The sequence below is a fragment of the Ctenopharyngodon idella genome, chromosome 24, assembly GCF_019924925.1.
Source record: "Ctenopharyngodon idella isolate HZGC_01 chromosome 24, HZGC01, whole genome shotgun sequence".
Classification (NCBI taxonomy): Eukaryota; Metazoa; Chordata; class Actinopteri; order Cypriniformes; family Xenocyprididae; genus Ctenopharyngodon; species Ctenopharyngodon idella.
Window position 1 is genome coordinate 11,887,052 of NC_067243.1, and position 26,278 is coordinate 11,913,329.

Below are 26,278 nucleotides of genomic sequence, written 5' to 3' on the forward strand. Positions count from 1 at the left end.
GTTGTTGAGCAACCGAAGCGCGAGTTGTTAAAGCTCCACCTTCTTCTGGAAAGGGGCCCGGGAGCAGCAGCTCATTTGCATTTAAAAGGACACACACAAAAATGTTGCTCACACCCAAATAGGACAAGCGATAATAAAGGAATTGTGGGGTATTTTGAGCTGAAACTTCACAGACACATTCTGGGGACACCGAGAGACTTATATTACATCTTGTGAAAAGTTGCATTATAGGTTCCCTTTAATAAACAGAATGTTATTGAATGTTATAACAGCATGCTTAATAAACAGAACGTTATTGTGCATTGATGTGGACTCTAAAATTGTTATCGTTATAATTGTATTTATACTGTAGTTATCGTTCTTGGTGTGAATGGGCCTTTAAAGTATCTTGTTTTGACTAAAAGTCACATTTGGCAGACAATTTTATCCAAAGTGATTTATGGATGAGAATGTAGAAGCAGAAGCAATTAAGCAAATGAGAATGTCAACAAATGGCTAGAAGAAGTAGCACAAACTTTAAATAGGGAAGGACAATGTTCTTCAGGCTAATGAAAATATAACAGGTTTGCTTTGGTGTATCTATGGAGGGAGATACCCGTATTGTTCCGAATAAAAGACAATGTTTTTTCCGTAGAAATACATCTGAAAAACAAGTTTGTGTTATATTCAGGGTCCACACTTTTACATGTCAATAATACAACAATAGGTGGTGCCAAATATGCGTAAAACGAGAAATATGGTGTCAAGGTGTAATGTTAGAAGATCGAAAGCGCAAAAAGACAGTCTTAAAAACGCTAATATTCAAAGAAAAGCTTACCACCTAAGAGCCTCGCTGTTGATGTTTGCGTGCCGCGCTGACGGGACCAAACGTCCCCAGAATGCGTGATTTTAAAATTGTAAAAACTACAGTAAGATGTTTTTCACTCGGGGGTATGAGATGGATAGCCTGATTGTTATATAATTCAGATGGGCTACAAGTTATTTTTATAGTATGTGTGTTTAAAAGTGTTTATTTTTAAATGTGATCACATTTTACCAGTATTTACCATACTTTAAATACAAAAATTAAAATATGAAAAATATGCCATATAAAAATTATTTTCAAATAAAAGCCTTCTTTATAAAATACAAGATTTGGTCTTCAAAAAGCCTTTTTCCAAAACATACATCTTGAAAAAGGTGGGGGGGGGGGGTCTTATATTCTGGATGGATGGATGGACAGATTTAAATCCCTAATTGTAACTATATATGTCACAATTGTGAAAGTTATCTTAAGTGACAAACTGACTATTCTAAACTTTCTTAAAAAAAAAAAAATTATTATTATTTTTTCCTGAAAATCAAAAGAAATATAAACTCAAATATTTCTCATCAGGTTCTCTAAAGACCAAATTATCTGGGAAATGCCATCCACAATTACTGTGCAGGTGCATCAACAACTGTAACAACTGTTCCTATTTTTATTTCTCCTAAGAAAACTCTGTCATAGCTCTCTTGAGCTAAGACAGAGCAATTAACTTGTGTTGTAAGGGCTGCACATACAGTACAACTAAAACAGAATAATGAGAGAAAACCAATACCTGCAGTTCGCTTCAATATATACGGTTCAGGTCATAACGTTTCTCTACAGACGTTCCCGGAGCTCAGATATTATTACAGCACATTGCTTGTGTTCGAATTACAGATGTTACAGCAATAACTTTCCACACGCAGTACCCTAGTGTCATCAACAGATGACGAATGTTTTGTCTTAACATGCAATAAATACACAAACAAGCATACACACATAATACACGAATAGCTGTTTAATTTATAGACAAACTGCAGAAGTGCACACAAAAACACTAATAGCAATATTATGGAGCTCTCGAAAGCGACAGAACATCAGTTTTTGATACTAGGCCTATTTAGTAATGTTCCCTGAAAATTTCATAATAAAAATGTGAATCAAAATCTTATTAGTTATAATAATATTTAAACTGCAAAAAGGACTACTACAAAGTGTGGAACGCGCAAAGATAATTGGTTCTTGTAACAGCTTTGCGTCTCTAAACACTACCCACTCTTAGGTTATGCTACTGCATTAACTGGCATATTCAGTGTATGATCATGCAAGAACAAAATGATGATGCTTTGGAAAAGCGAGCCAAACCATTCTTATGTATTTCCCAAAGCTCGTGATTGACGGCTTTTTGGCAAAGCTACATGTGGTGAAAAGAAGTGTGCGGGAGAAATCGATGCCAAGACAGTCCCTGGCTGCCTTCAAACTCAAACAGAGGGAAAGTTTAGCAAAGCCGTTTTTTCCTCAAGTCCTATAGACACACAGCACTTCCAATATCATGTAAAGTGATGAAAATTCTGTCATTTACTCAACCTCATGTTGTTCAAAACCTGTATAGTTTTCTTCTGTGGAACACAATGTAATATTTTGAAAAGTATCCCCGCCAATCGTTTCCATCTACTGAAAGTGGGTGCAAAGTTTCAAACGACAAAAAAGCACCAAGGTATCATAAAAATGGTCTATACGACTAGTGTGTAATCTTATGAAGACATGCGATAATTTTCTGTAAGCAACATACAGAAATTTATGTCATTATTTACTTAACATCTACTTAAAGTTCATGAGAGAAAGTAGCGATGACGAATTTATAAGTGAATCGTTCTTTTGAGTCGGATCTTTCGAACCGGATGAATCAGCTCACAAATCCGCTCTGAGCGTCTGAATGATTGGTTCTGGAGTTCCTGAGTTCAACTCAGTGATTCAATTGCAGCGTTTAGAAAAGAGCTTTAATTCAGCAAGTTTAATGAATTACGTTTTTAAAACGTAATTCATTCAACTTGCTGTATTAAAAGCTGTAATGTTGCTTTTATGTCCTTTAAGCTTGAAAGCTTCAGTCCTCACTGTAACTGTAAAATTACCTCCACTGTATGGGGGAAAATCACCAGTACAAGTATTAAAAATGTATCCTTTTCATGTTACATAAAAGAAAGAAAGTCACATATGGGTGAGTAAATGACAACAACTTTAATTTTGGGGTGAAATGCATGGTCATGGTGAACATGATTTCACCAAGTAGCCGACAACATGTTCCCGGATCTACATCTTTGTTGATCCTGAAACAAAATTCCAATCAACTTTGAGGGACAAGTTTACAGTTTATGTCAAATTTAGGCTTATAACCAGGGTTATGCTTCTACATCAGAGTAATTCATCTCATTTCCCTCTGATTTTAGTGATAATTATGGCTAGGACTAAATTTTCTGATAGGAGTGTGTGGGGGGGGTGGGGTAGCACAGTATCTCTACAAATTTACACTCATCACACTTCATCTCTCAGTCAGACCTGATAATTATTTCTATATGATAATTATCTCTATGGGCACTATGGGGGTTATGTGCAACTTGACTTACGTACACTGTAAACCAGATTGCATCACTTCCGGTTCAGGTCTTTTGTATGTGCTTCGTTAATTATGAAGCTGTTTTAATCAAAATATCTTCAACGGAGCTACCAAAGATGAGCATTACCGATGTCCCTCGTATATGCAGATTGATATGTAAAAGTTTTTTATTTTTCTTCTTCTCACTAACATATAGATATTTAAATACAATAAAACAAGAACTAGGTAGGTTAACTGATTACCTTAAAAGTCCAAAGATATCGCTGTCAGTTCATACTGCTGTTTTTATGACAGGTGGATGCGGTTTCTGGTTTGGTCGTGGGAATATTCGACATATATCCCATTTAATCACATCTGCCGACTGCACTATTATATGAAAGATGGCTTAAATCTTCCATCAGGCCAAAGCAACCATATTGTGTCCGGCTGCGTACGCACAGCTATTTATACCCCTGTTTTAGGACATGGAACGTCAGTAGAGGTCATGAATCCTGGGTGATGACAGCTCTGGTGGAACTGATGAGATCAAGATGTTGTTTAGAGAAATCAAAGTGAGGATAAGCACCCTACAAATGCAACACTACCAACCTGCAACAAGACAGACAAAAATCGGCCAGAATTGGCCACTATGGGATTCGTTTTCTGAATTACATTTTAACTGCAATTATTTAAATAGGACATCACGTCAACTTTCGATTTAGGGTTAAAATCACATCATCATCACATCACATCATCACATATGAAACATATTTTACCTGACCACCTCAGGGTAAACTAGTCCCATTCGAATACGGCTTAACTCTAGCAGAACTTTTAACATAAAAAGAGTGGCAGCACCTGTCATGCCATTCTATTTGCAGTGCGTCATCAAACCGTTTTACAATAATCGTCCAATCAGAAAGAATGTTTATAGTCAGCAGCTGATGAAGGCTTATGTGCATCGTTTTCATTAGCGGCATCTCTGGCAGTAACCTGAGTCTTTCCTCTACTCGGGGTGATATTGTTTTTGTTTAAGAAGCCAAAACAGACAAGCTGTCTGAATATACAAAAAAAAAAAAAAAGCTGAGCAATCTTTGCAGAGGGAACCCATACAATATGCAATATTGGCATTAACATTTTTCAGCACACTTTTCATAAAATCCAATGATCAATGCACAAACTTTTTATGCTGACTTAAAACACTACAAAAAAGGTAGCTGAATCTGACATTTAGTTTCTAATAAATAAGCTATTTAATACCACTTCTTTATAAAACTGATAGCCCTAAATCTGATTTTAAATTTTGATTGGATGAGCCACACTTGAAACTAAACCTAAAATGAAAAACTATTACTTGGCTTTTATTATTTTATTACGTTTATTATTATTATTATAAAACATAGTCATCCTAAACACACACATTAAAAAAGAATAAACAATTATAACAATTGTAATTATATAATTAAGTAATATAAGAAATATATTGAATCTGATTGGCTGATAGCCGTGCGATATTTTAGTGATAACAGCAACTGAAGCAACTGTCATGGCGGCAGAGCAAATCCACCGTATTTTTTTTTTTTTTACAAATACTACATTGGTACCACGAACTGTAGTTTTAAGAGTTTTTTAGGTGAGAATGTAGTTATTTAGACCTGAAATATGTGACTCATATTTAATCATAACACATATTTTACAATTTGTTTAGACATTTTCGTTGATGCGAGCTCCAGGCCGTCAGCGGCCGTTCAGTGCTCGTGTACCCGCCGAGAACAGCTTCATCTCGCCCAGTGCTTCAGGGATTTGCTGCTGGCTTTTATAGTGGTTAAACATGAGATATAATTCATTTTGGGGACATAAAGCGGTCTTATTAATCTATTACTTGTTCCTGAGCGAATAGAATTGTGCTATGTTATATTTAATAATTTAATTTTAGGGCTATATTTAACATACATCCTGTAGAGCACTGCTTTTGTACGTTTGACTGAATTGTACAATTGTGTTTATTTCATATTGTCATTTATAATGGCTTCTTTTGTTAATTTAAATATTATTGTTCAATAAATATTATTTTATATAAAATAGTTTCAATGGAGGGACTCAACATTTCTTCGTTACTAGTTCTAAAGTGACGTTTTATAATTAATAACAGAGGCATGGTCACACTTGAGATTTGAATCCAACTACTACCGGAAGGAAGTAGTTCTGCGCAAAAGAGGGTTTTAAAGGCGCTCCATTGTTATTTTTTGTTTATTTAAACACTTGTGCGTCAAACTGTAATATATCACACTCATAGCCGTGCGATATGGCTGTATATCAGCACGCTGTGATTACCTACGGCATTTATATATAATTATTATTATTATAAAAATAATAAACTCTGCTAAACAAAAAATGTAATTATATAATCAAATAATATCAGAAATAATAATAATAAATTGAAAATGCCACAGTGTTTACGCTCTTCGGGGTACGTCTCACACGGCTTTGCACATTAAAGCGGAATTGTAGAAAGTATTTGAAGTATTTTGAACACAATCAGCTGTGTGTTATTAATTGCAAACAAAACTAAAATTAGTGATCCCAGAACTCTGGTTCTGTGTTTTAGGTAACAGGTTGAAGCCTGATACCAAGGGAGCTTGACCCTTTCCCAGGCGTATACTGATGAGCTGACGCAGGACGTGCTAACAACAGCTCCTGGTACAGCATCTGTCTTCACCTCTGTCCTGTTCCCAGTGACCCGGTTGGTCATTATCCGACTTGAGATGTGTTTCGCAAGTTCGGGTTTCAGAGCTGTGAGTTTCCACCCCTCCATTTGTTCCCAGGCTAAAATAAGAATTAGCAGCTCTTGCTAATTGCAGCTGTGATCAAGGCCTTAGGATTTCATTTTAGTGCAGCACAGAAGCCCGTGAGAGATAATTGGTTATGACAAGAATCTTTCTGCAGTTTATAGAGATCACAAAGATATTAAAGAACTTAGTTTTTTTTGCCAACCACCCAAGATATATATATATATATATATATATATATATATATATATTTTTTTTTTTTTTTTTTTTTTTTTTTTTCAGGATTGTTTGGAAATGTAATTCTCATCTGAATCGCGTTTTCAATGAGGAATTGTGTCTTTTTTGAGCACTGCTAAGAACTGTAGAGTTACAATTTGACACTTTGTACAGTAATTTGGCTATTTGGCACAATGAAAGCTCATTTTAGAAAACAGTTTGAATTATAAAGCATGAATGAAATTACATCGCAATCACGCCACAGATACCAAGGACTTTTAAAGGAGAGAGAAAAAAAGAGAAAATCAAAAGTCTAACTGGGTAAAATGGACTATTATAATGAGAACAAATGCTTGGCATACATTAACATTCAATATGTTGGAACATGGTCTTTTGACTGACCATATGTGAAACAAACTTTTTTTGTGAATGAACTCCCATCAGACTGCATTGGAAGTTTATTGCGGAGGAGGCATGGAAATGTTCTTTTAAAATCACCATAAAATGCTGAAAATACCACCTGAATAGGGTTTAACATCACTTGGCCATTAAAAACCAATGGTGATAAATTGAGTTTATAATGGTGATAAATTGTTTGTAATTTTACAAAATGTGTAAAAATAAATAATAAAAAGTGAAAAATGTATATATATGCACACTCATTATGGTTTAAGAGTAACATACCTTGTTTAATCACTAGAGGGCAGTATATGAAACATGACTATTGCCACAGTGACAACACATAATAATAATCAAAATGGAGTTAATAGTGTATTGAGTCACATCAGTAGTTTTTCCACAGATATTAGCAACAAGAACAGCATGAAACATTTACAAGACATTGTCTATCATACAACATTAAAAAAAAAAAAAAAAAAAAAAAGTTGTAGACATCATAAGAAAACTAGCGTCTGAGTGTAGAATTCCTCAGATAGCTGGACAGTTTGCCATCAACTCTGACGCATCCAGAGCAAAAGACTGAACTAATTAGATGATGGTGCGAGATGTTCTCTTGCCCCCGTAGCATTACTCGACATTTCCCTCGAGTACGGAGCTCTATTTAAAAACATTTTTGACCTTCATGTTTGACTAGGCTAAATAGTAAGAGGATTAAGACAAGAAAAAAACACCCCTTCCTTTGCCAATCTCCTCCCACCCATCCACCAAAAAAGCCTAATTACTATATGAATTACAGTTGATTCAAGCTTATAGTTGGTTATTTATAGTATTTTATGTGAATATGTATATTTAGTTACATGTTGTCATATTAACAACCAGTTAGTAAGCCTCACAAACCTGGGTTAAAGAGTGGTGTAGGAATTATGTCAAAACCCAGAAGACTAATTGTCCACTGGTTCCCTTGAGACTCTCCTTTGGGGTTTTATAATGATTTTTTACATTTATCAGTAAAATAAGGTCTGTGGTAAACACAACTTGACGATACTTGGATGTTTTGTTCTACAACGTAAACTGCACATGCAACGTAAAAACCCCATTATAAAACCCCATAGTAAAATCTCAACTTTAGGCCTATTAGCCATACAGTGCAGCTAAATTGCAAGAACATTTGGGCCAAATGTGGAAGACAGCAGTCACATCTGGCCTAGATATGGCATGGCTGAGCACATGTGGGCCAAATTTTCAACATTCGTTTTTTGCCAGGGCTTCAGAATTAGAAGGAATTGTCTTTTGGGTCACCATTTGTATTGAGGTATATGGCCCAGATGACTGTACACAACTGAAGATCATATGTGGCATGGCTATGGTACATTATGGAATATAACTTATGGTTAACATTTGGTTTATACTTGGAAAACCACATGTAACCTGTTATAGTAATGTGCAGCAGGTTTGTGGCAATCCAAACCTTTTACTTAAAATGTGACTGGCAGCTATTTAAATACAGATATTTTCATTATTTCAGTTATTTCCATCTCTGCTCTGTCTTTACAACAACAGCCTTTGCACAAAACAAATTCCATTTAGCTTCAAGTAAGTGCTGTTTTGGTGTTTATTAATGTTAAGTAGGCCTATATTGTTAAGTATTATATGTCTAAAGATAGCCTGTTACTAGAGTAGCCTTAAAGTTGAATGATAAAGAAAGCAATTTAGTTAACGTTTTCTTCATTTAAAACGGCTGCACTGCGGCATTCATTCTATGTCTTGAGTAGCAGAAACACTGAATGTGTGTAGTGTTGATTTACAATGCAGTAATAGGCCAATGTGCTTGTTTTAATATTTTGATTTAAATATATCTGATTTATGATACTAATTATATGTTATACTAATGTATTTCTTTTTTCTTCCTTTTCCTTACAGGTGGTGAGTGAGAAAGATTGGTGAGACATGCTAAAATTAAGTTGTTGTAACTATTGTAAGTTAATTCATACATTTGAATCTTCCACTTGGTGTGGTTAAAAAATAGCTTTTGGTCTCTTGGTCTGTCAGTCACATTTGGGCCATGTAAGGGCCATCAGCCCTTTACAGAACTCATCATAAAATAATTAAACACAAGGTTCACATATGGGCCACATTTGTTTTTATCATTTGGCTCACTACGGGTGGAATTATTTCTGACAGCAACATAGTGTCTGTAAAGATCCGGCCCACATCTGGTCCGCATATAATCCACATGTACCAGATGTGGGCCGGATCTGGGCCAGACTATGTTGCTGTCTGGGATGGCACTGTTTTGGTTCAGCTCTGGCTAAAAAGAAGTGGACCAGTTTTGGGCCAGCAAACATGATCTAATCTGGGCCAAACTTCAGCTGTTTATTTGGGCCAAATCTATGCCATAGAGTGAATCTGCGCCAAAAAGCATTCGATTTAACACACATCAACAAATATGGAAACTGTCTGCTAAAGATAGTTATCAAGCTTCTTATTTGAAGCCATCTATGGGCAATCAAGTTGATGTTGACACACATATGTGAGCAATACAGGTGGACATTTCTCTCAGTAAGCACTTAGGGAGGCTCTGGTTGACGCCTCTGTCATGCAGACAAACCTGAAATGATAGCTTGGGATTATCAGTTCAACTCCTACTGTGACTAAAAGGGCACGATGAAGTTCACGGGCACTCTGTGTAACTTGTACTAAGCCACTGGGAGTACAGCAAGTGCCAAAGACCGCGGCCAAACTTCGGCGTTGAGTCAAGTTAAAGGACACAGGTTCATTCAGCTACACTGGCATATTCATATATTGACACATGCATATGCAACCCAAGCACACCCACATACACAAAGCAACTCCCACCTAGGTATGTCGATCATCAATCATCAACAGAGGATTTATGGAAAATCAGCTTTCTCATCAATAACATTAATCACTTCAGTGAAATTCCAGCACTACACCGGATCAAAGGTAGAAGCCTATATTGCATGTCAGTAACTGCATATGGTTTCTTAAAATAGTTTGGCAATAGACTTGGTTACTACACTACAAATCACAACATAAAGAGTTGATATTCCATTCTCAGCACTAAGATCCAAAGAAGAAACTCAGCCATTCACTTCTGACCAGAATGATAAATTAGGAGTCACTGAGCTGTGGCAGACAGATGGAAAAGAGATAAACCTCTGCCGCGAGCCAAATGAGCCACTGGGAGGGGGTGGGGGGTGGGTGTTATGGGCTTGTGCGTGTGTTGACATTTCTCTACACTACTATATTAATAATACAAACAATAAATCCACAGTTTATGTAAACATGCAATATAGGTCAATGTGTTTACTATTAGATAGAGATGCATTAATTCTTAAGTAATATTGAAGCTACTGATGTTAACTGATGATTTTCATGTTAACACTAATATCTGACAAATAGTGACAAATATATAAATGTCACTTTCAAAAAAATGTGATTTTACATATAAAATCTATATACTCTACTCAGCTAACAAAAATATGTTCTAAGAACGTTTTGCTAACGTTGTCATTAAGTTATTTCTGAATGTTCTCTGAATGTCCAGTTTTTTTTTAAATGTCTTAAAAATGTTCTTGCATGGTTATATGAACATTAAGGGAACATTCCATTTTATCATTTTGCCAACATTATTACGCTTGAATATTCTGAAACAATTAGTAACATTTTAAAAAAGTTAGACTAACATCCCAGTAAAATGTTTTAGGAAAAAAAGTTCCATGAACAATGTACAAACATTGTTTTTGTGCTAACATTTTGAGAACATTATTAAAAACAGATAACTTTGAACAAACATTCTATTAACGTTACTGGAAGAACGTTTGTTCATAACTTTGAGGGAATCTTCTGAGAACGTTCCCTGTTAACTGGGTGTATGTAGTAACATTTCCTACACTGTAAAAATTATTTTCATGATTTTCATGATTCTTAGTTTATTTGACAAAAGAAAAAAAAAAAAGTTATGTTGTTCAGATAACTCAATAATGAACTCAAAATTTTAAAGCAACCAGGTTACTTTAACCAACATAATTTTAATTAATTTATTACAATTATTTGAAAAATATTTGTATTTTCTAAATAAACTGCACTAAATTCATGCATTACATTGACATATGCTCTAAGATCTTGCCATCTGTGCACATTTGTAAATTGTTACTCATGTATTTCAATATACTGCAGTAGTTTGCACATGAATATAAATGTTTGTGTTTCATGCTTTTTATCATCAGCAGGTCATGAATGTTACAAGCAGCCATGCTTCACCTTTGACCCTGGATGTTGACGTACCTTTGGTCAAAGGCTCAGAAATGCACCTGCTTAAAAAGCCAGCTGCTCATACCAGTTATAACTTTATTGCAGACCGTTCAACTCTCACATACACTTTACTAACAAAAGATGCACTGCATACCCGGATTGAATTTGTTCTAGGCCTTGTTCAGGTTTCTTCCAAACCAGGATCATAATCATCTAGAAGATAAAAGGCTATTCTATTTCTATTAAGTCTTATATTCAGAATACAATTTTTTTTAAAAATTATCAGTAGCAGTATCTAAGGGCTGATTACAAAGTCTGTGTAATCGTGAACAAGTCAGATATGTAGTGAAAACTATAATTATATAGCATTTTAAACTCTTCACATTAACAGCTGATAGGGCATATATGAGCTGGCCCTTCACATAAAAATTACACTCATCTTCTCCTATTAAATAGCAGCTGCATTATGAAGACATAATTATGCCATCGACTGCTATTAAGTCACATTAAGATTGTGATTCAGAGGAAAATAAGGTCACATCACCTATATTTACAGTATTTGCTCTCATTTAAAGGAGAGTAAGAGGTAAAAGCTAGTTAAAGATTCAATGAATCTGACCTGTGCTGATGTATTTCCTATTCAAACAGGAGGTTGGGGCAGAACAAATTACACAAAGTGTCCTTTTTTACAGCCAGTTTCCTTTAGTTTATGTTCATAGAAAAAGCAAGGAAGACATAACAAATTTCCACCAATTCATATGCTGCTTGCAAAAAATTTGCATAATCAGAGTACAAATCTACTTTTGAAGTGCCGCTAATGGAGAGAAAAAAAGTGTTGCCCCAAAACAGGGTGGTTTCATTCTACCGGTAAGGGCTAACTGTTAAATCTAACCAGCTAGACAAGTGTAACCCCTTCTGTTCGAACCACCTGCTCTAAGCGAGACTCGAACCCGTGTCCGCCGGTATGGGAGTCGGGTGCTCTAACAAGGAGGCTAAAGACCACAGTCTCTAGCGTCACTCGCTAGAGCACCTCTTGAGATCAGGGGAGTGAGGTTTATACGCACAGCTCTTACCAGCCTACGTCTGTTACACTCACCCACCTAAACCTCACTCCCATCCCGGTCACGGCACCAATGTGACCCCTCCTGTTCGAACCGCCCGCTCTAAGCGGGACTCGAACTCAGGTCCGCCAGCATGGGAGTCGGGTGCTCTAACAAGGAGGCTAGTGTCAGTTGCTAGAGCACCTCTTGAGATCAGGGGACTGAGGTTAACACGCACAGCTCTCACAAGCAAGGGCTTACCAGCTAAACCTTGCCTTCTGGTCAGAAGCATTACATGGTACTTGCTATTGCTGATCAGAGGCAAGCTGTATTAAGAATATTGTAATCTGTATGTGAAAAACGTAAAGGAAAACTTTGATTTTTTGTATATCGTTTAACGTGTAAACGCACCCTTAGACACATGACAAATCATCAATGATCCATTTTTTCTAGAAAAGAAAGACTGTAATTTTTTTTTTTTGATAGACTTTGCGTATATCTGCTAAGGCTTTTAGGAAGACATTAGCATATAGATGACCTCGAAGCTAACAGACATTGATAAAAAAACTCTAAATTGTAGGTTCATGAGGTCTTTAAGGCTTGTAGGAATAATAAATACCCTTCTAGGTCTTCTAACAAACTCCTGTTAGAGTAAACAAAATGTTTAAAAAAAGATTACATCTTATAACTGAAATTGTGTTCTACAACCAAAAGTTTAACTCTATTTTCAAAAAGCTTTGCAAGATTGATGATTCATTTCAACCTCAGTTCAAAGCACGACAGCATTTCTTAGATCAAATCCAGCAATTACGAAATGAGGAGGGGAAAAAAGAAGATTTTCCAGTGTCTCATTCAACCAAATTGACTGTTCCCTGGGCAACGTTTCATTGCTTAGCAACTGTCACATCTGATATAACATGCGTCGGAATAAATAAATCTAAAACACGACTTTCACACTTTGACAGCTTGGATTTTACCTCAGAGTATTAAATCAAAGACTGAAATAGAGCAGTTTTCAAATTAATGTTTCACTCAATAATTATCACTAGATTTAGCAAATTAACAGTAGTCACAGACCAGCACCCTACTAAACTACTAACTACATCAAGATATGTATAAATATATATATATATATGGAACATTTAGAATCCTTCACTGACCATCAGTTTGAGAACCACTTCTCTATATTAATGAAAGAGTGCCAGTGTCATTAGTCTGGGCCTTAATCATGATCGCGTGCTATGCTCTGCCAAGTCATTTTTAGAAACTTTTAAAAGTCCTCCGTGCACAGCATAGCTTGTGCCATACCACTGCCATGTTCATTCTATAAAAGCTTCACTCAGTCCTTAGTAATGATTCCTACGCACTGTGGGAAATACAGACAGATACCATCGATGTCAAAGTGCTGGTTACTAAGAGTCACTTAAAGATCTTTCTCAAGCTGGACTAAAAAATAAAAAATAAAAAAAAGACATCCTGGCAAAAGTAATTTGGCTAATCATTAGAAGAATTATTAGCTGAAAGGTAACCCTCCCAGCTCAGGCTACAATGATAAATGTTCACGATGGGGTCAGATGCTTGGTCAGACCTGCCAACAGTTCCTTTTGGCTTCCTCCTCTATGGCTAAACCATACAAGATGTATGCCATCTTTGGGTCTAACCTGCATGCTAATCAACTTATTTCATTAGCATTTAGCTGATATTTAAAATGGCAACAGGGACACTACAATGGTGTTGCATTCTTGTTCTAATCAGGATTTTTGTGAGGTCTTCTGAAAAAAAAAAAAAAATTGCAATGATAAAAAAACAGCAATGGTAAATAGAATCCCCTATGCCTTTGGGAGCCAACAAATCCAAGCCGTCTCCATCAGGGCAACAGCTGCTGATTAAAACAAGCACCATGAAGGGTAGGTAGAAATGGCATGACTTATCCTTGAACTTCAGGGGGAAACTAGAAACCTGCTTTGAGAAAGAAAAAAACAACAACCAGCAGCTCACATTTGTCCTGGCTGAGTTGCTGGGTTAATCGTGTTCACTTGAAAAGTGGCATTAGCACAATGATAATCCTCTATATCAAAAATAAACATTCCATTCCAGCAAGTAAACTCAATTAGAGATGATTATCGCATTATTTTTTGTACAAAAGAGAACTATAATGTCCTCAAGGGGCAAAAGTCGGATCACTATTATCTAGGGTCTAGCTGACCGCTATCAGAAAACATTCTGCACAAAAACATGAAGGAACAACTCTGAATCTGTGAATAACGTACTATTAATAAAAAACAGTTTGACCCTGAAGTCCCCTAGCAGTGTTCAGAGTTACTGACACATCAGCACTGCCCGCTGGGTTTTTGGCTTAATCTCCCTAAAGCCTCTAATGGCACGGCAGAATGAACAAATATTTAAATGCCTCAGTGGATACAGCCTGGGCTAAAATTACACAGAGGGGGTCATGTCTTTTTTTTACCAATATTGTTGAAAAGTGTAAACAATATCTAGTGCCACACACATACACAAACGCATGCGAACATTCAGTTCTATAACTAAGAAATAGCGTCAAAGGTTGCAGATATCACATCCCCATAAGCAGCAAGGTGACTTCATCACAGACAATACCACTGAATCCCTCTCTAATCCAGACAGACAGAGTCTATAAATTATAACCTACACCTGTGGGACATGGACTTCCTAAAGCCAGAAGAGCTTTAATGCTTTCATTCTCTCTCAATGGCATTCTCTGGTAGAGCCAGTCGCTCAGCAGTGGTCCTTGTTTAGTTACATAATACCATAGGATAAATATTCCAACGTTTGAGAGGCAAACTCATGGATCGCGAAAAACAAGACGACGGGGGGCAAGGAGGACAAATATTGAAAACTGCTGAGTTCACTGTTAAGGCTGCGAGATAAAAATAATGTCGATAGAAATAACTCATATCGTCTTAAGCTTGGTTAAAAGAAAAGAGCAGGTGTGGCTTGAGACACTCCGTGTGGTTGCCCAGAATCTATAAGAAGTGCCAAGATCAAGATAAAAAAGACAAGAGCTCCACCCATCCCGCTGGCTCACCAATCACAAGGCACATGCAAATGTTTGCACGTCAACAACAGTACGCCTACGTCAACTGGGCTGAGTATCTCGATAATCAAGCATGCATTTCAAGGTTGGCTGGTACATTTTGTAAATGTACACTGTGATCCTCTGTAACAAATCATCTTTTTATTGCTCGCTCTACCAACACTACCAAAACCAAAGGTGCATCAAGCTCATGCAACTTGATCAAAAGCTCTGAAAGGCAGCAAAAGATCACTGTGTGTAAGTAAAACAAGACATTTGCATGTGCAAGCTCTGTTGTGAGCTCTCTTTACACACACGGCATGCTCTTGCCAAGTGCAGGACTTGATGTGCATTCAGAGCATTGCAGAGATTCATCTTCTCGCTTACCCCCATTAGTGAGGCTTCCACACTCTCTCAACGTCGCTGTCCAGGTGAAGTGACCCAGCTTACTGTAGTTGTACATCTTGGGATGGTCAGAGTCAGAACCAAGCACAAAAGTATATAGGACAAAGAATAACACAAAGTGCAAGTATGTCCGATATAGATTCCTGTCTGCTTCTACCTCCTCCCACTGACTCTAGCCTACTCGCTGAGTCCTGAATTTAAGGGTCGCACCTGGCTGTTTTTTAAAAGCCCCCCTCCCTTTGGGTAAACTCCCCAGCTGGATTCCGGCCTGACAAAAAGTAACAGGGGCAAATGTACCATAGGGGCCAATGGGATGTAAATCAGTCCAGGGTGCGCAAGTTGTCTAGGGTGGTGTGATGGCTTTCTGTGGGGGGGGGTTGGTGTTGTGGTTTTATGCAGCTTCTTTAGACAGCTTATGGCAGGGTTTATATATGTGTGTGTCTGTGTGGTTGCATGGGCGGTAGACTCAGAAGCTGCCAATGGAAGAGTCTCGGCCTCTTGTGTGGTGTCTGTCCACACCACACAATATGAATAGCATGTTATGCCAAGAATGCATGAGTGAAAATAAACCCTATTTATGCAAGCATGCAATGGGTTCCCTTTGATCAACATGACACAAAAGCTAAGAAGTATCACTGCAGCACAAGTGTGCATATCCATGTTGTCCACGTTTAAGGTTATTCTTTTACCTCAAGCTCTGGTAAACTGCATCAGAACAAAACAGCTGTAAATCACCATCTAAACCCCCCATTAGCATCAACTCGGTTGCCAAGTTCAGACAGTGATGTTTAGTTGCAACAATCACAGGAACTTCATGTGGTGCAAGAACATTAGCCTGCCAAGACGGAAAGTGGACAAAACTGTTGAACGCCATAGCTAGGCATGCATGGGAAGCTCGGAGAAGCATATCTTGTAAAGACGGCTGCCTACAACTACAAATTTACGACTGCTTGGCCGTCTCCCAACCTTTTAATTAACACTTTACATCAGGAGAGTGACTTCTTGCTGCAGAGCTTGTCAGAGGGCCAAATCTCTTCTGGTCTCTAGGTCTTGTTTTCCAAACCGCTTACTTGCAGTCCTTACATTTTGCTCAAGTGAAGTGTGGATTTCAGTTAAATTTCATGATTTGTGGGATCCATCTTTAGCTTAGCTAGCCTGAAAACACCAGTATACTTGCATGGCATTAAAGGGTTAGTTCCCCCAAAACTGGGCCTCAAACAGTCTTTAATTACTCACCCTCATGTCGTTCTGAACCCCTTAAGACCTGCGTTCATCTTCGGAACACAATATTTTTGATGAAATCCGAGAGCTCTCTGACCCCTCCATAGACAGCAATTTAATTACCACTTTCAAGGCCCAGAAAGGTAGTAAAGACATCGTTAAAATAGTCCATGTGAATACAGTGGTTCAGCCTTAATGTTATGAAGCGACGAGAATACTTTTAGTGCGCAAAAACAAAACAAAAATTACTACTTTGTTCAACAATTTCTTCCCTTCCCTGTTTACTTTGTATAGACAGTGCAGCGCTTCCAGGTTCTACATCAGAACGCCGACTCATTGTTGGCCAGCTTCTGCATCAGCATCAAACGCAAGCGTTGTGCTGCTCACGTGAACAGCGTCGGTCAATACTGAGTCAGCGCTCTGATGTAGAACCTGGAAGCGCTGCACTGTGTTAACATTGTTGAATAAAGTCCTTATTTTTGTTTTGTTTTGCGCACAAAAAGTATTCTCGTCGCTTCATTACATTAAGGTTGAACCACTGTAGTCACATGGACTATTTTAACAATGTCTTTACTATCTTTCTGAGCCTTGAAAGTGGTAATTAAATTGCTATCTATGGAGGGGTCAGAGAGCTCTCGGATTTCATCAAAGATATCTTAATATGTGTTCCGAAGATGAATGAAGGTCTTACAGGTTTGGAACGACATGAGGGTGAGTAATTAATGACAGAAATTTCATTTTGGGGTGAACTAACCCTTTAATGCCCATACAATAAAAGTCATTGGGATCCAATGTTGTTTAGATCCCATTGACTTTCAAAATATGTTCTTTTGTGTTTCACAGAAGAAAGACAGTCATACAGAATTGGGATGACATGAGGGTGAGTATGATAACTTTCATTTTGGATTTAACAATCCCTTTTAGTAACCTAAGCTGCAAGACACAGCATCACATGAAAAACCAGAATGATTGGCAAGGTTTACGAGCAAAGCTTTGGTGTCCCCAGTAGGCTTCTTAACTAGAAGCAGCTAACTGCATGAGCCTTGTTAGCAAGGTTGTTCACCATTTAAAATTTTAATTGCGAATCCCTTTTGAATTGCAATTCAATTCTTGAATTTTAATTGAGGCAGCCAACAAGATGCAGAAATGCAATTTAAATGGAATTTCAAATAGATAGATAGATAGATGTAACATTCTTAAGTGCAGAATGTTGAAGCTCTTGTACCAGTGCAAATAAGACCATGCATAATCTAAGATTGTGTTTCTACCGCTTCAAGACCTACCAAAGGGAGCAGAAGATGGTCTTGACAGGCATCCGACTTCAACGGTACAAGCGTGGGACCTGAGGCGGTTTTTGTAGCTATTGTTTATCTTTGAGAGGGGCAAAATATATATAGAGCTCAAGGTACAGAAGCTGGCTCGAGAACAAGCGGGAGGTTCAAGGGGCTTATGAAACCACAGGTCCAGTAGCCAGCTGCAAGCCATGGGCAGTTTAATCACAGCCAAAGCAGGCAGAGCATAATCATGTTTTCTGGGGATACCTTTCAGCAGACCCCATCAAGTCCCTCACAGAGAGGTTTAACTTCATCTCTAAAACAACAGAGAGCACTCCTCTTTCTCACTCACCTTCCCTGTGGCATCACCCTCCTTACGCAGGGAACAGCACTTCGCTTGTTCTTCCAGCATTTTGAGCACAAACATGTTAAATAAGTTATCAACCTGAGTGATGCAGGGCACCTATGACAGAGTTCTATGCCAAGCTACTCAGAGGCCCATAAATAAATAAGAGCAGAGCTGAGGATCCTGGGAAGAGTGTTCGCCACTCAAAGCTGTCAGTTAACAATCCATCTTGAAGTCTTGATGTAAGACATTCCCAAGTTAAAAGCAAAAATAAACATCTTGCCTCATGGCTCCTTTATCCCTTTTGTACAACACTTCACAAACAAGCTCTGCAGCGTCAGTTGTTTTGGTTTACAATTTTTGCATGATAGAGAGAAAGAGTAGCACAAACACTGTTAGAATCTCTGTGCTTCAGTGAGGAAAAGAAAGCACATACAAACATTTGCTTCTTGAAATCAATAAATGAATGAAAAAATCAAGTACACAGCGGGCATCAGGAAATTATTGATGAACTGTGTGGGCTGGATGCAATCCTTGAAAGTCTCACCAAGGACACACTCTAAACTATGAAGCCAAAATAAATTATTGCAGTCCACCCTGGCCAGGACCCAAGCTGAACATTTTATAAGCAAAAATGTGGTAACACATTCATTTTAATAAAACACTACTAACAAAACTCAATGTGCACCATTAAAAGGTGCAATAGGAGATTCTCTACAGAAACATTTTTGTTGTACTGGTTGAAATTCTCCTCATATCCTGATAGCAGTCACTATGTTAAACAGTCTAAATGTATTTTTGTAAATATATATCATCTGTGGAAGGTGTAGGACCATAAAATGTTCATCCAATCTTTATATTCGGTCTGAATGAGATAATACGATGTCCTACCTGCCTGTCAGCGTATGTTTTTACATACCCTCGCGCACCCTGTTCGCGCAGACATCATCATCATCAGTGCGTTTCATGCTATGCAGACAGACTGAGCACCGCAAACAAAGAGCAGCCAACAATCAAAACAATGAGCTTATGCTTGGTTCACGCCATAACTACCGTAATGCACACGGGCTAATTACGAGCTACAGGCAAAAAAAGTCAAAAATGTTGATTTGGAACTTGATGTTTTCACAAAAATTAGATAATAAAGCCCTCATCCAGCGATTCAAATGCTTCAAATAGTAATTAAACATCTAAAAGTGTGTTTTTTTTTTTTCTGAGAAGAGTACCTTTCCTTTGTCCATGAAAAATGTCATTTTTCTCTGCTCGTTTCACCACGCGCTTCCCCTCAGCAACTTCCTCATTAGTCCAAGTTTGGTATCGTTTTAAACCGCAGCATTGCAACTTTGTGAAAATTCATAGCGAATTTTTGATGGCATGAGTCTGAACCAATGAAATGTGATTTCAAACTCATGCTAATGTAAACAAAACGATCTTACTCGCACTGACTGGCAGATCCGAAGCGCTAGACGTCTCAGACAGTTTTTTAGCTCGGTAATTTTTTTGTCATACATCATTTTTAAGGTTTTTTAATAGAGATTGTGAAAATAACAATACATTTTTTGAAAACTTGCTCATTGTGACTAATTTTGCCACCACTTGTCACATATGCTTTCAATGCTAGCAGGCTAACGTTAGCATTTCCCAGATCTCCTACTGCACCTTTAAAGGGTTAGTTCATCCAAAAATGATCATTAATTACTCACCCTCATGTCGTTCTACACCTGTAAGACCTTCGTTTATCTTCGGAACACAAATTAAGATATTTTTGATAAAATCCGATGGCTCAGTGAGGCCTGCATTGCCAGCAAGATAGTTAACACTTTCAGATGGCCAGAAAGCTACTAAAGACATATTTAAAACAGTTCATGTGACTACAGTGGTTCAACCTTCATGTTATGAATTAACGAGAATACTTTTTGTGCACCAAAAAACAAAATAACAACTTTATTCAACAATATCTAGTGATGGACGATTTCAAAACACTGCTTCATGAAGCTTCGAAGCTTTACGAATCTTTTGTTTCGAATCAGTGGTTCGGAGCGTGTATCAAACTACCAAAGTCACGCCCCCCAGTGGTGAACTGTTGAAATTTCAAAACACTTATGACGTGACGAAGCCTCGTTTACTGAAATCACGTGACTTTGGCAGTTTGAAACGCTCCGAACCACTGATTCAAAACAAAAGATTTGTAAAGCTTCGAAGCTTCATGAAGCAGTGTTTTAAAATCACTGATCACTAGATATTGTTGAATAAAGTCGTTATTTTGTTTTTGTGGCACACAAAAAGTATTCTCGTCGCTTCATAACATTAAGGTTGAACCACTGTAGTCACATTAACTGTTTTAAATAGGTTTTTAGTAGCATCTGAAAGTGTTAATTATCTTGTTGGCAATGCAGGCCTCACTGAGCCATCGGATTTTATCAAAAATATTTTAATTTGTCTTCCGAAGATGAATGAACGTCTTACGGGTGTGGAACGACATGAGGGTGAGTAATTAATGACAGAATTTTAATTTTTGGGCGAACTAACCCTTTAACTACACACTATAATTTGAAAAATCAGCCATTAACTTATTTGTGTTAAGTCTCACAAGACTTAAATTGAACACAACATCAGGTTGCAAACTGATTGACGCATCTGATAAATATTAACGCTACAGAAAAAATGTTAAAACTGTATAAAGCCATGCAAAGCATACCCTTACAGTTCATTAAACAAGCTGTTTTAATGTTCACAGTTCTTGAATTTAATTCTAATGCTTTTGAAGGAAGTGGGCTTGATCAAGTGATGACAACAGTGTTTTAATTTCACATCCGAGGCCAATTTTCATTCCATGCTTAGACCTTCTTACAGGGGAATTACGCAAATGTGGATACTGAGACCCTTAAGCAGACATACTTGTCATCTAGTGCGCTTAGCAAAAGATAACCTTGGTATGAAATGCACGTAGACAGACATCTCAAATTGCTGGCTCCCACTTGTTATTAGATTAAATTTCACTCAGGTTTTAAGAGTGGATGATTGTTTATTTTCATCTGATAACCATGGAAAAGTGAGCAAGAAATATGGCAGTAATCACAACAAATCAAAAGACAGCTCTCATTTTTTTTTTATCTCAAAGGAAACTGAGGTCTTTTGCTTATGATTCTGTGTGAAGCTATGGGTTTAAAAGCCATTTTTCATCTCAGAGTAAATAAATATAAATGTGACTTTACAAGATAATTGTGACATTTATAACTCAATTACCATGTAAAGTTGCAAAATTATTCAGTCAAAATTATTTATGATCATTAATAAGTTGTAGTCTCAATTATTTAATTATAAATTACAAGATAATTGTGACTTTTATAAAAATAATAATATTGCAGCTATTATCTTACAATTCCAACTATTTTTAACTTTTGTAATTGTGGCTTAATATCTCAAAATTGTTTCATTATTGTGACTTTATTTTAAACTATAAGGCAGAAAAGGGCATCTATACATTGGTCATCTTGCTATAATTTTTATATAAATAAAGGAGACAGCTATGGATAGGGCCCACCAACTTTCTCTATAGAAATTATCAGAAAAATCTGTCAAAATATTTACTTGACAGCAGCCAGTGATGCTTAATACACTGTTGATCAAGAGTCTAATCGCCATCTGCAAATCTCAACATCAAATTAAAGAGGATGACTCATTCCCTCGTGGTCCACTAACTTAAAAATACCACGTTAAGCATCTTTTCTTGCCATTAATGGTATTTTTGGAGAGAGACGTGATCAGAGGGTACAGCGTTCACTGCCAATTCCGTATCTCCCCCTTTCATCGGGGCCACAGTAAACACAACACTCTTTTCCCACCTGTCCTGCAACCTGAATGGGATGTGCATCTTGTATTTTGTTCCCAACGCAACAGGACCTGCGCTGTGGAAGTATCCCGCCGCGGCAAGGCTCAGGATTTTCCACTGGGCTCTTTTGTGAGCCAAAAAGCCTGACTGTCACTCAAAGTGCCGGCTGTAACATGAGCAATCGACCAAGCTCTGGCACTCGCATGCTGGGGATGGCTGAAATAGCACTTTCCATAAAACATGCAGAGAGAGGGCAGTGAAATCTGACCTCAGGATCTGCTGCCAGTTCTCTCACCCCACTCCAATATCCTTATCCCGTCCTCCCGCTCTCCCACCTACTCAAATCCTGCACTAGCAACCTCACAATAAAAAAGTAACCATGTACAGAGAGAGAGAGAAAGAAGGGGAGGGGGGAAGCCAGGGGTCTTTCTGAAATTTCATCAGTCATTTACTGCAGCTGCAGGAACACAGTGAGTAAATATCTGTTTGGTACTGGGGGAAGGGGGAGGGGCACATTCTACACAAAATATTAATTAGATAATTAAATATTCAAATCAACTCCTATCAAATGTATTTTCACCCTTTATAAGCAGTAACACTCATAAATTTACAGATTTATGACGTGTGTGTGCTCATAATGTGACATCATCAGCTGCTTAGCCTACAAAGCAAATCCATACATGCTTTTGTGCTAATCTGCATGTGAATGAGACATTATGTAATAGAAAATAGGCTCAAATTCTGATTGGGAGGGAGCATGAAGAATCATTTTCACACATGAATTGGCACCTCAAAGTCCAAATCTTAAATTCATTGAAAGTCTTTGGGATGTGCTGGAGTAGACTTTACAGAGTGCTCACCTCTTGCATTGTCAGTACAAGATCTTGACCAAAATAAGGCTGGGTAAAAAATATCGATTTCTAAATTTTAATTGATTCTCATTTTTACAAACCGATATCGATTCTTAAAGGATTAGTCCACTTTTAAATAAAATGTTCCTGATATTTTACTCGCCCCCATGTCATCCAAGATGTTCATGTCTTTCTTTCGTCAGTCGACAAGAAATTAAGGTTTTTGATGAAAACACTCCAGGATTATTCTCCTTATAGTGGACTTCAATGGCCTCCAAACGGTTGAAGGTCAAAATTACAGTTTCAGTGCAGCTTCAAAGGCCTTTAAACGATACCAGACGAGGAATAAGGGTCTTATCTAGCGAAACGCTTACGGTGTATGTCCTACGCCTTCCCTATTCAACTTATGGAAAAAAAACGAAACTGGCGCCGCGTTCGTTCCGTAAGTAGAATAGGGAAGTCGCAGCACGTGCAAGGCGTTAATTTGTGTTTATAAAGTATATACAGTTGTATTTTTTTCGAAAATGACCGATCGTTTCGCTAGATAAGACCCTTATTCCTCGTCTAGTATCGTTTAAAGCCCTTTGAAGCTGCACTGAAACTGTAATTTTGACCTTCAACCGTTTGGAGGCCATTGAAGTCCACTATAAGGAGAATAATCCTGGAATGTTTTCACCAAAAACCTTCATTTCTTTTCGACTGACGAAAGAAAGACATGAACATCTTGGATGACATGGAGGTGAGTAAATTATCAGGAAAATTTTATTTAAAAGTGGACTTATCCTTTAAATCCCAAGAATCGATTAGTCTAGTCTGTTTTCAGTTGATGAATGAACAGAACATGTAGCGCGCCTCCCATCTAATAAATGGCAATAAGCTTTGTGCTCTGTTACTTTTGATATGAAACAAAGTCTCAGATTTCAAATTCTGTCCATTTTATTACGAAATTAAAAAATTTGTTTGATGTGGCGTGACAGATGGCTGTAGCCTCAGATCAAGAGAGGCAGCAACGTGAAGCGCGCGTGAACTGATCTCCTCCGCTTTAATACCAGTTACAGCGCGAAATAAACATGAATGAATACCCAAAGGTATGTTCAAAGATACAGTACAACTTACCGAAATCCGTATCCTGTCTCATGGAATAGCTCAATCAGTGTTTCAAACGCGAAAAACGTCAATAAAACAGCTTGTAGCAATATCACGTAACGTCACATTTACCTCAGAAACCAGTGACCATAACTCGTTAGTCAGCTATAAAACTGAACTCTAGAGAATAGCATTTGGCTAAATATGCACCATATTATACATTCGTTATAATTTATAATGTTCTTCAATTAATGCATGTTTGAATAAATCCGTCAAGTTTTTATAACAGCCACCATTTAAATAATGTATTTCAAAAAACGAATTGGAGTAGAAATATAATTACATAATTGTAAAGTTAGTATTTTAACTTTATTATTATAAAAACTTCCTTAACTTCCAGTAATTTAAGTGCTTGTATACAAATCAGTTAATTTTAACCTTCAATACATAGTAATGTAGAACTGATTTCCATGTATTGTTTACAGCATTAGTTGAGAGATTTTTTTTTCCTTGAGAAAATTTGCCATGTACTGTTCCTTATATATATCCAAAATAATCAATATTGAATCGAATCAAATTTAATCAAAATCGAATCGAATTGCAAGCTTGTGAATCGAAATCGAATTGAATTTTGAAATTTGTGTCAATACCCAGCCCTAGACCAAAAGTTGATGCACCTTTTGATGGAAATAACATCACAATATTTATTTTGAGGCAATCTCAGCAACAATGATCCAGTCAGACTCTTAATAATTTGCCTATTTAAAGGTGGAGTAAGCGATATTTCAAAAACGCTGTTGGACATTGTCGATATTTGAAATAAACACCCCTCTCTTCATTGCTCCACCTCCAAAACTCACCCTCCAATCCTAACCTCCCTGCACCAAGTCAGTCTCGAACTCGCCGAGTGCACTAACAATGACGCTAAATACCGCATTCTCAGTGGGTCGTTAGTGCACATCTTAAAACCGTCTTTTTTCAGGCCTGCCCGCTTAGCTCTCTCCAGCGCTGGAAAGTTGTTCTAATATTAACGCTGGTCCTAAAGATCTTTTCCAGTCATAACCATTCATTCCAGTTATATTCTTCTGAGCTTTTCTCTTTTGTAATGTGTCTCATCTCTCTTTCGGCAGTCTTTCTTCAAATCTTCCTCTTGCTCATTCCCTCTCCTCGACCATCATACTAATGTTGATTGGCTACATGTTTGTTGTTGTTTTCTGGTGTGTCAGTCCGACTAAGTTCCAAACAGCCTTTCTGAAATATCGCTTACCCCACCTTTAAATACGGAGCCCCGGACATGACATGCAGGAAAAAAATAGTAGGCTAAATCGTGCGCTCGATTTACTAATTCATTCCCTCGATTTACTAAAACGTGCCCACGATTTACTAATTTCGTTCCCTCGATTTATAAATCATGCACGTGATTTATAAATCGAGGGAACGAATTAGTAAATCGTGCGCACAATATATTGTTGTCAAATTTATTATTATTTTTAGATAGTTATTTACATATTTAATTTTGAACATTGTTCGGCCTGTGCATTTCATCATAATATTAATATATTTCAATGTTTGATTTTTGCACTATAAATTATTTTGGTCACTTGATATTCAGCATACAGTCTGGGTCCTGAAGCAAAACCAGCTGAGAGCCACATTGATTTATAACACATTTGTTTTTTTCCTACAATGCATGGCTTGTTATCTCCCTCTTGTGGTCACGCTGTACCTCACATCCTCATAAACCACAGCAGAAGGATGTCATGACAGCTCTTGACATGGTCATGACAGCTAATAGCACACTCTTGAGTAGACTAACAGGAAATGGCATTAACATGTAAACACTATTTACATGTATTATACATAATACACTGCTGGATTTAGCGGTCTGTAGTATTTCAGCCCAGCTCATTTGAGACTTTATGAACTCAGTGGCCAGTATAAGCAGGGCAATTAACATCAGCAGTAATCAAAGGAGATATATGCAGACGGGACACATTGAGTTATGAGAGACTCGTAGGGAATGGGAAGACCGGGTCTCGGATTTACAGCCACTGAGTTCAAACAGAGTTTCATTTACGTTAATTAAGGTGCTTCATTTGAACTGTGACTCTG

General features: G+C 37.4%; 1 protein-coding gene across 6 annotated transcripts in view; it reads right to left on the minus strand.

Annotated features, from left to right (window-relative positions):
• The window catches only part of LOC127507115 (cytosolic carboxypeptidase 4), a 232,046-nt gene that overhangs the window by 150,773 nt on the left and 54,995 nt on the right, over positions 1-26,278 (minus strand). Inside the window, exon 1 of one of the 6 annotated variants that reach the window (XM_051884021.1) lies at positions 15,539-15,691. The exons of 4 other annotated variants lie outside the window; for them this stretch is intronic. In XM_051884021.1, the coding sequence (XP_051739981.1) occupies positions 15,539-15,614 (76 nt within the window). In that variant the 5' untranslated portion in view covers positions 15,615-15,691. Of the gene's footprint in view, positions 1-15,538; positions 15,692-26,278 lie in introns of those variants that run through there. One more of the 6 variants, XM_051884023.1, reaches the window with a different exon arrangement.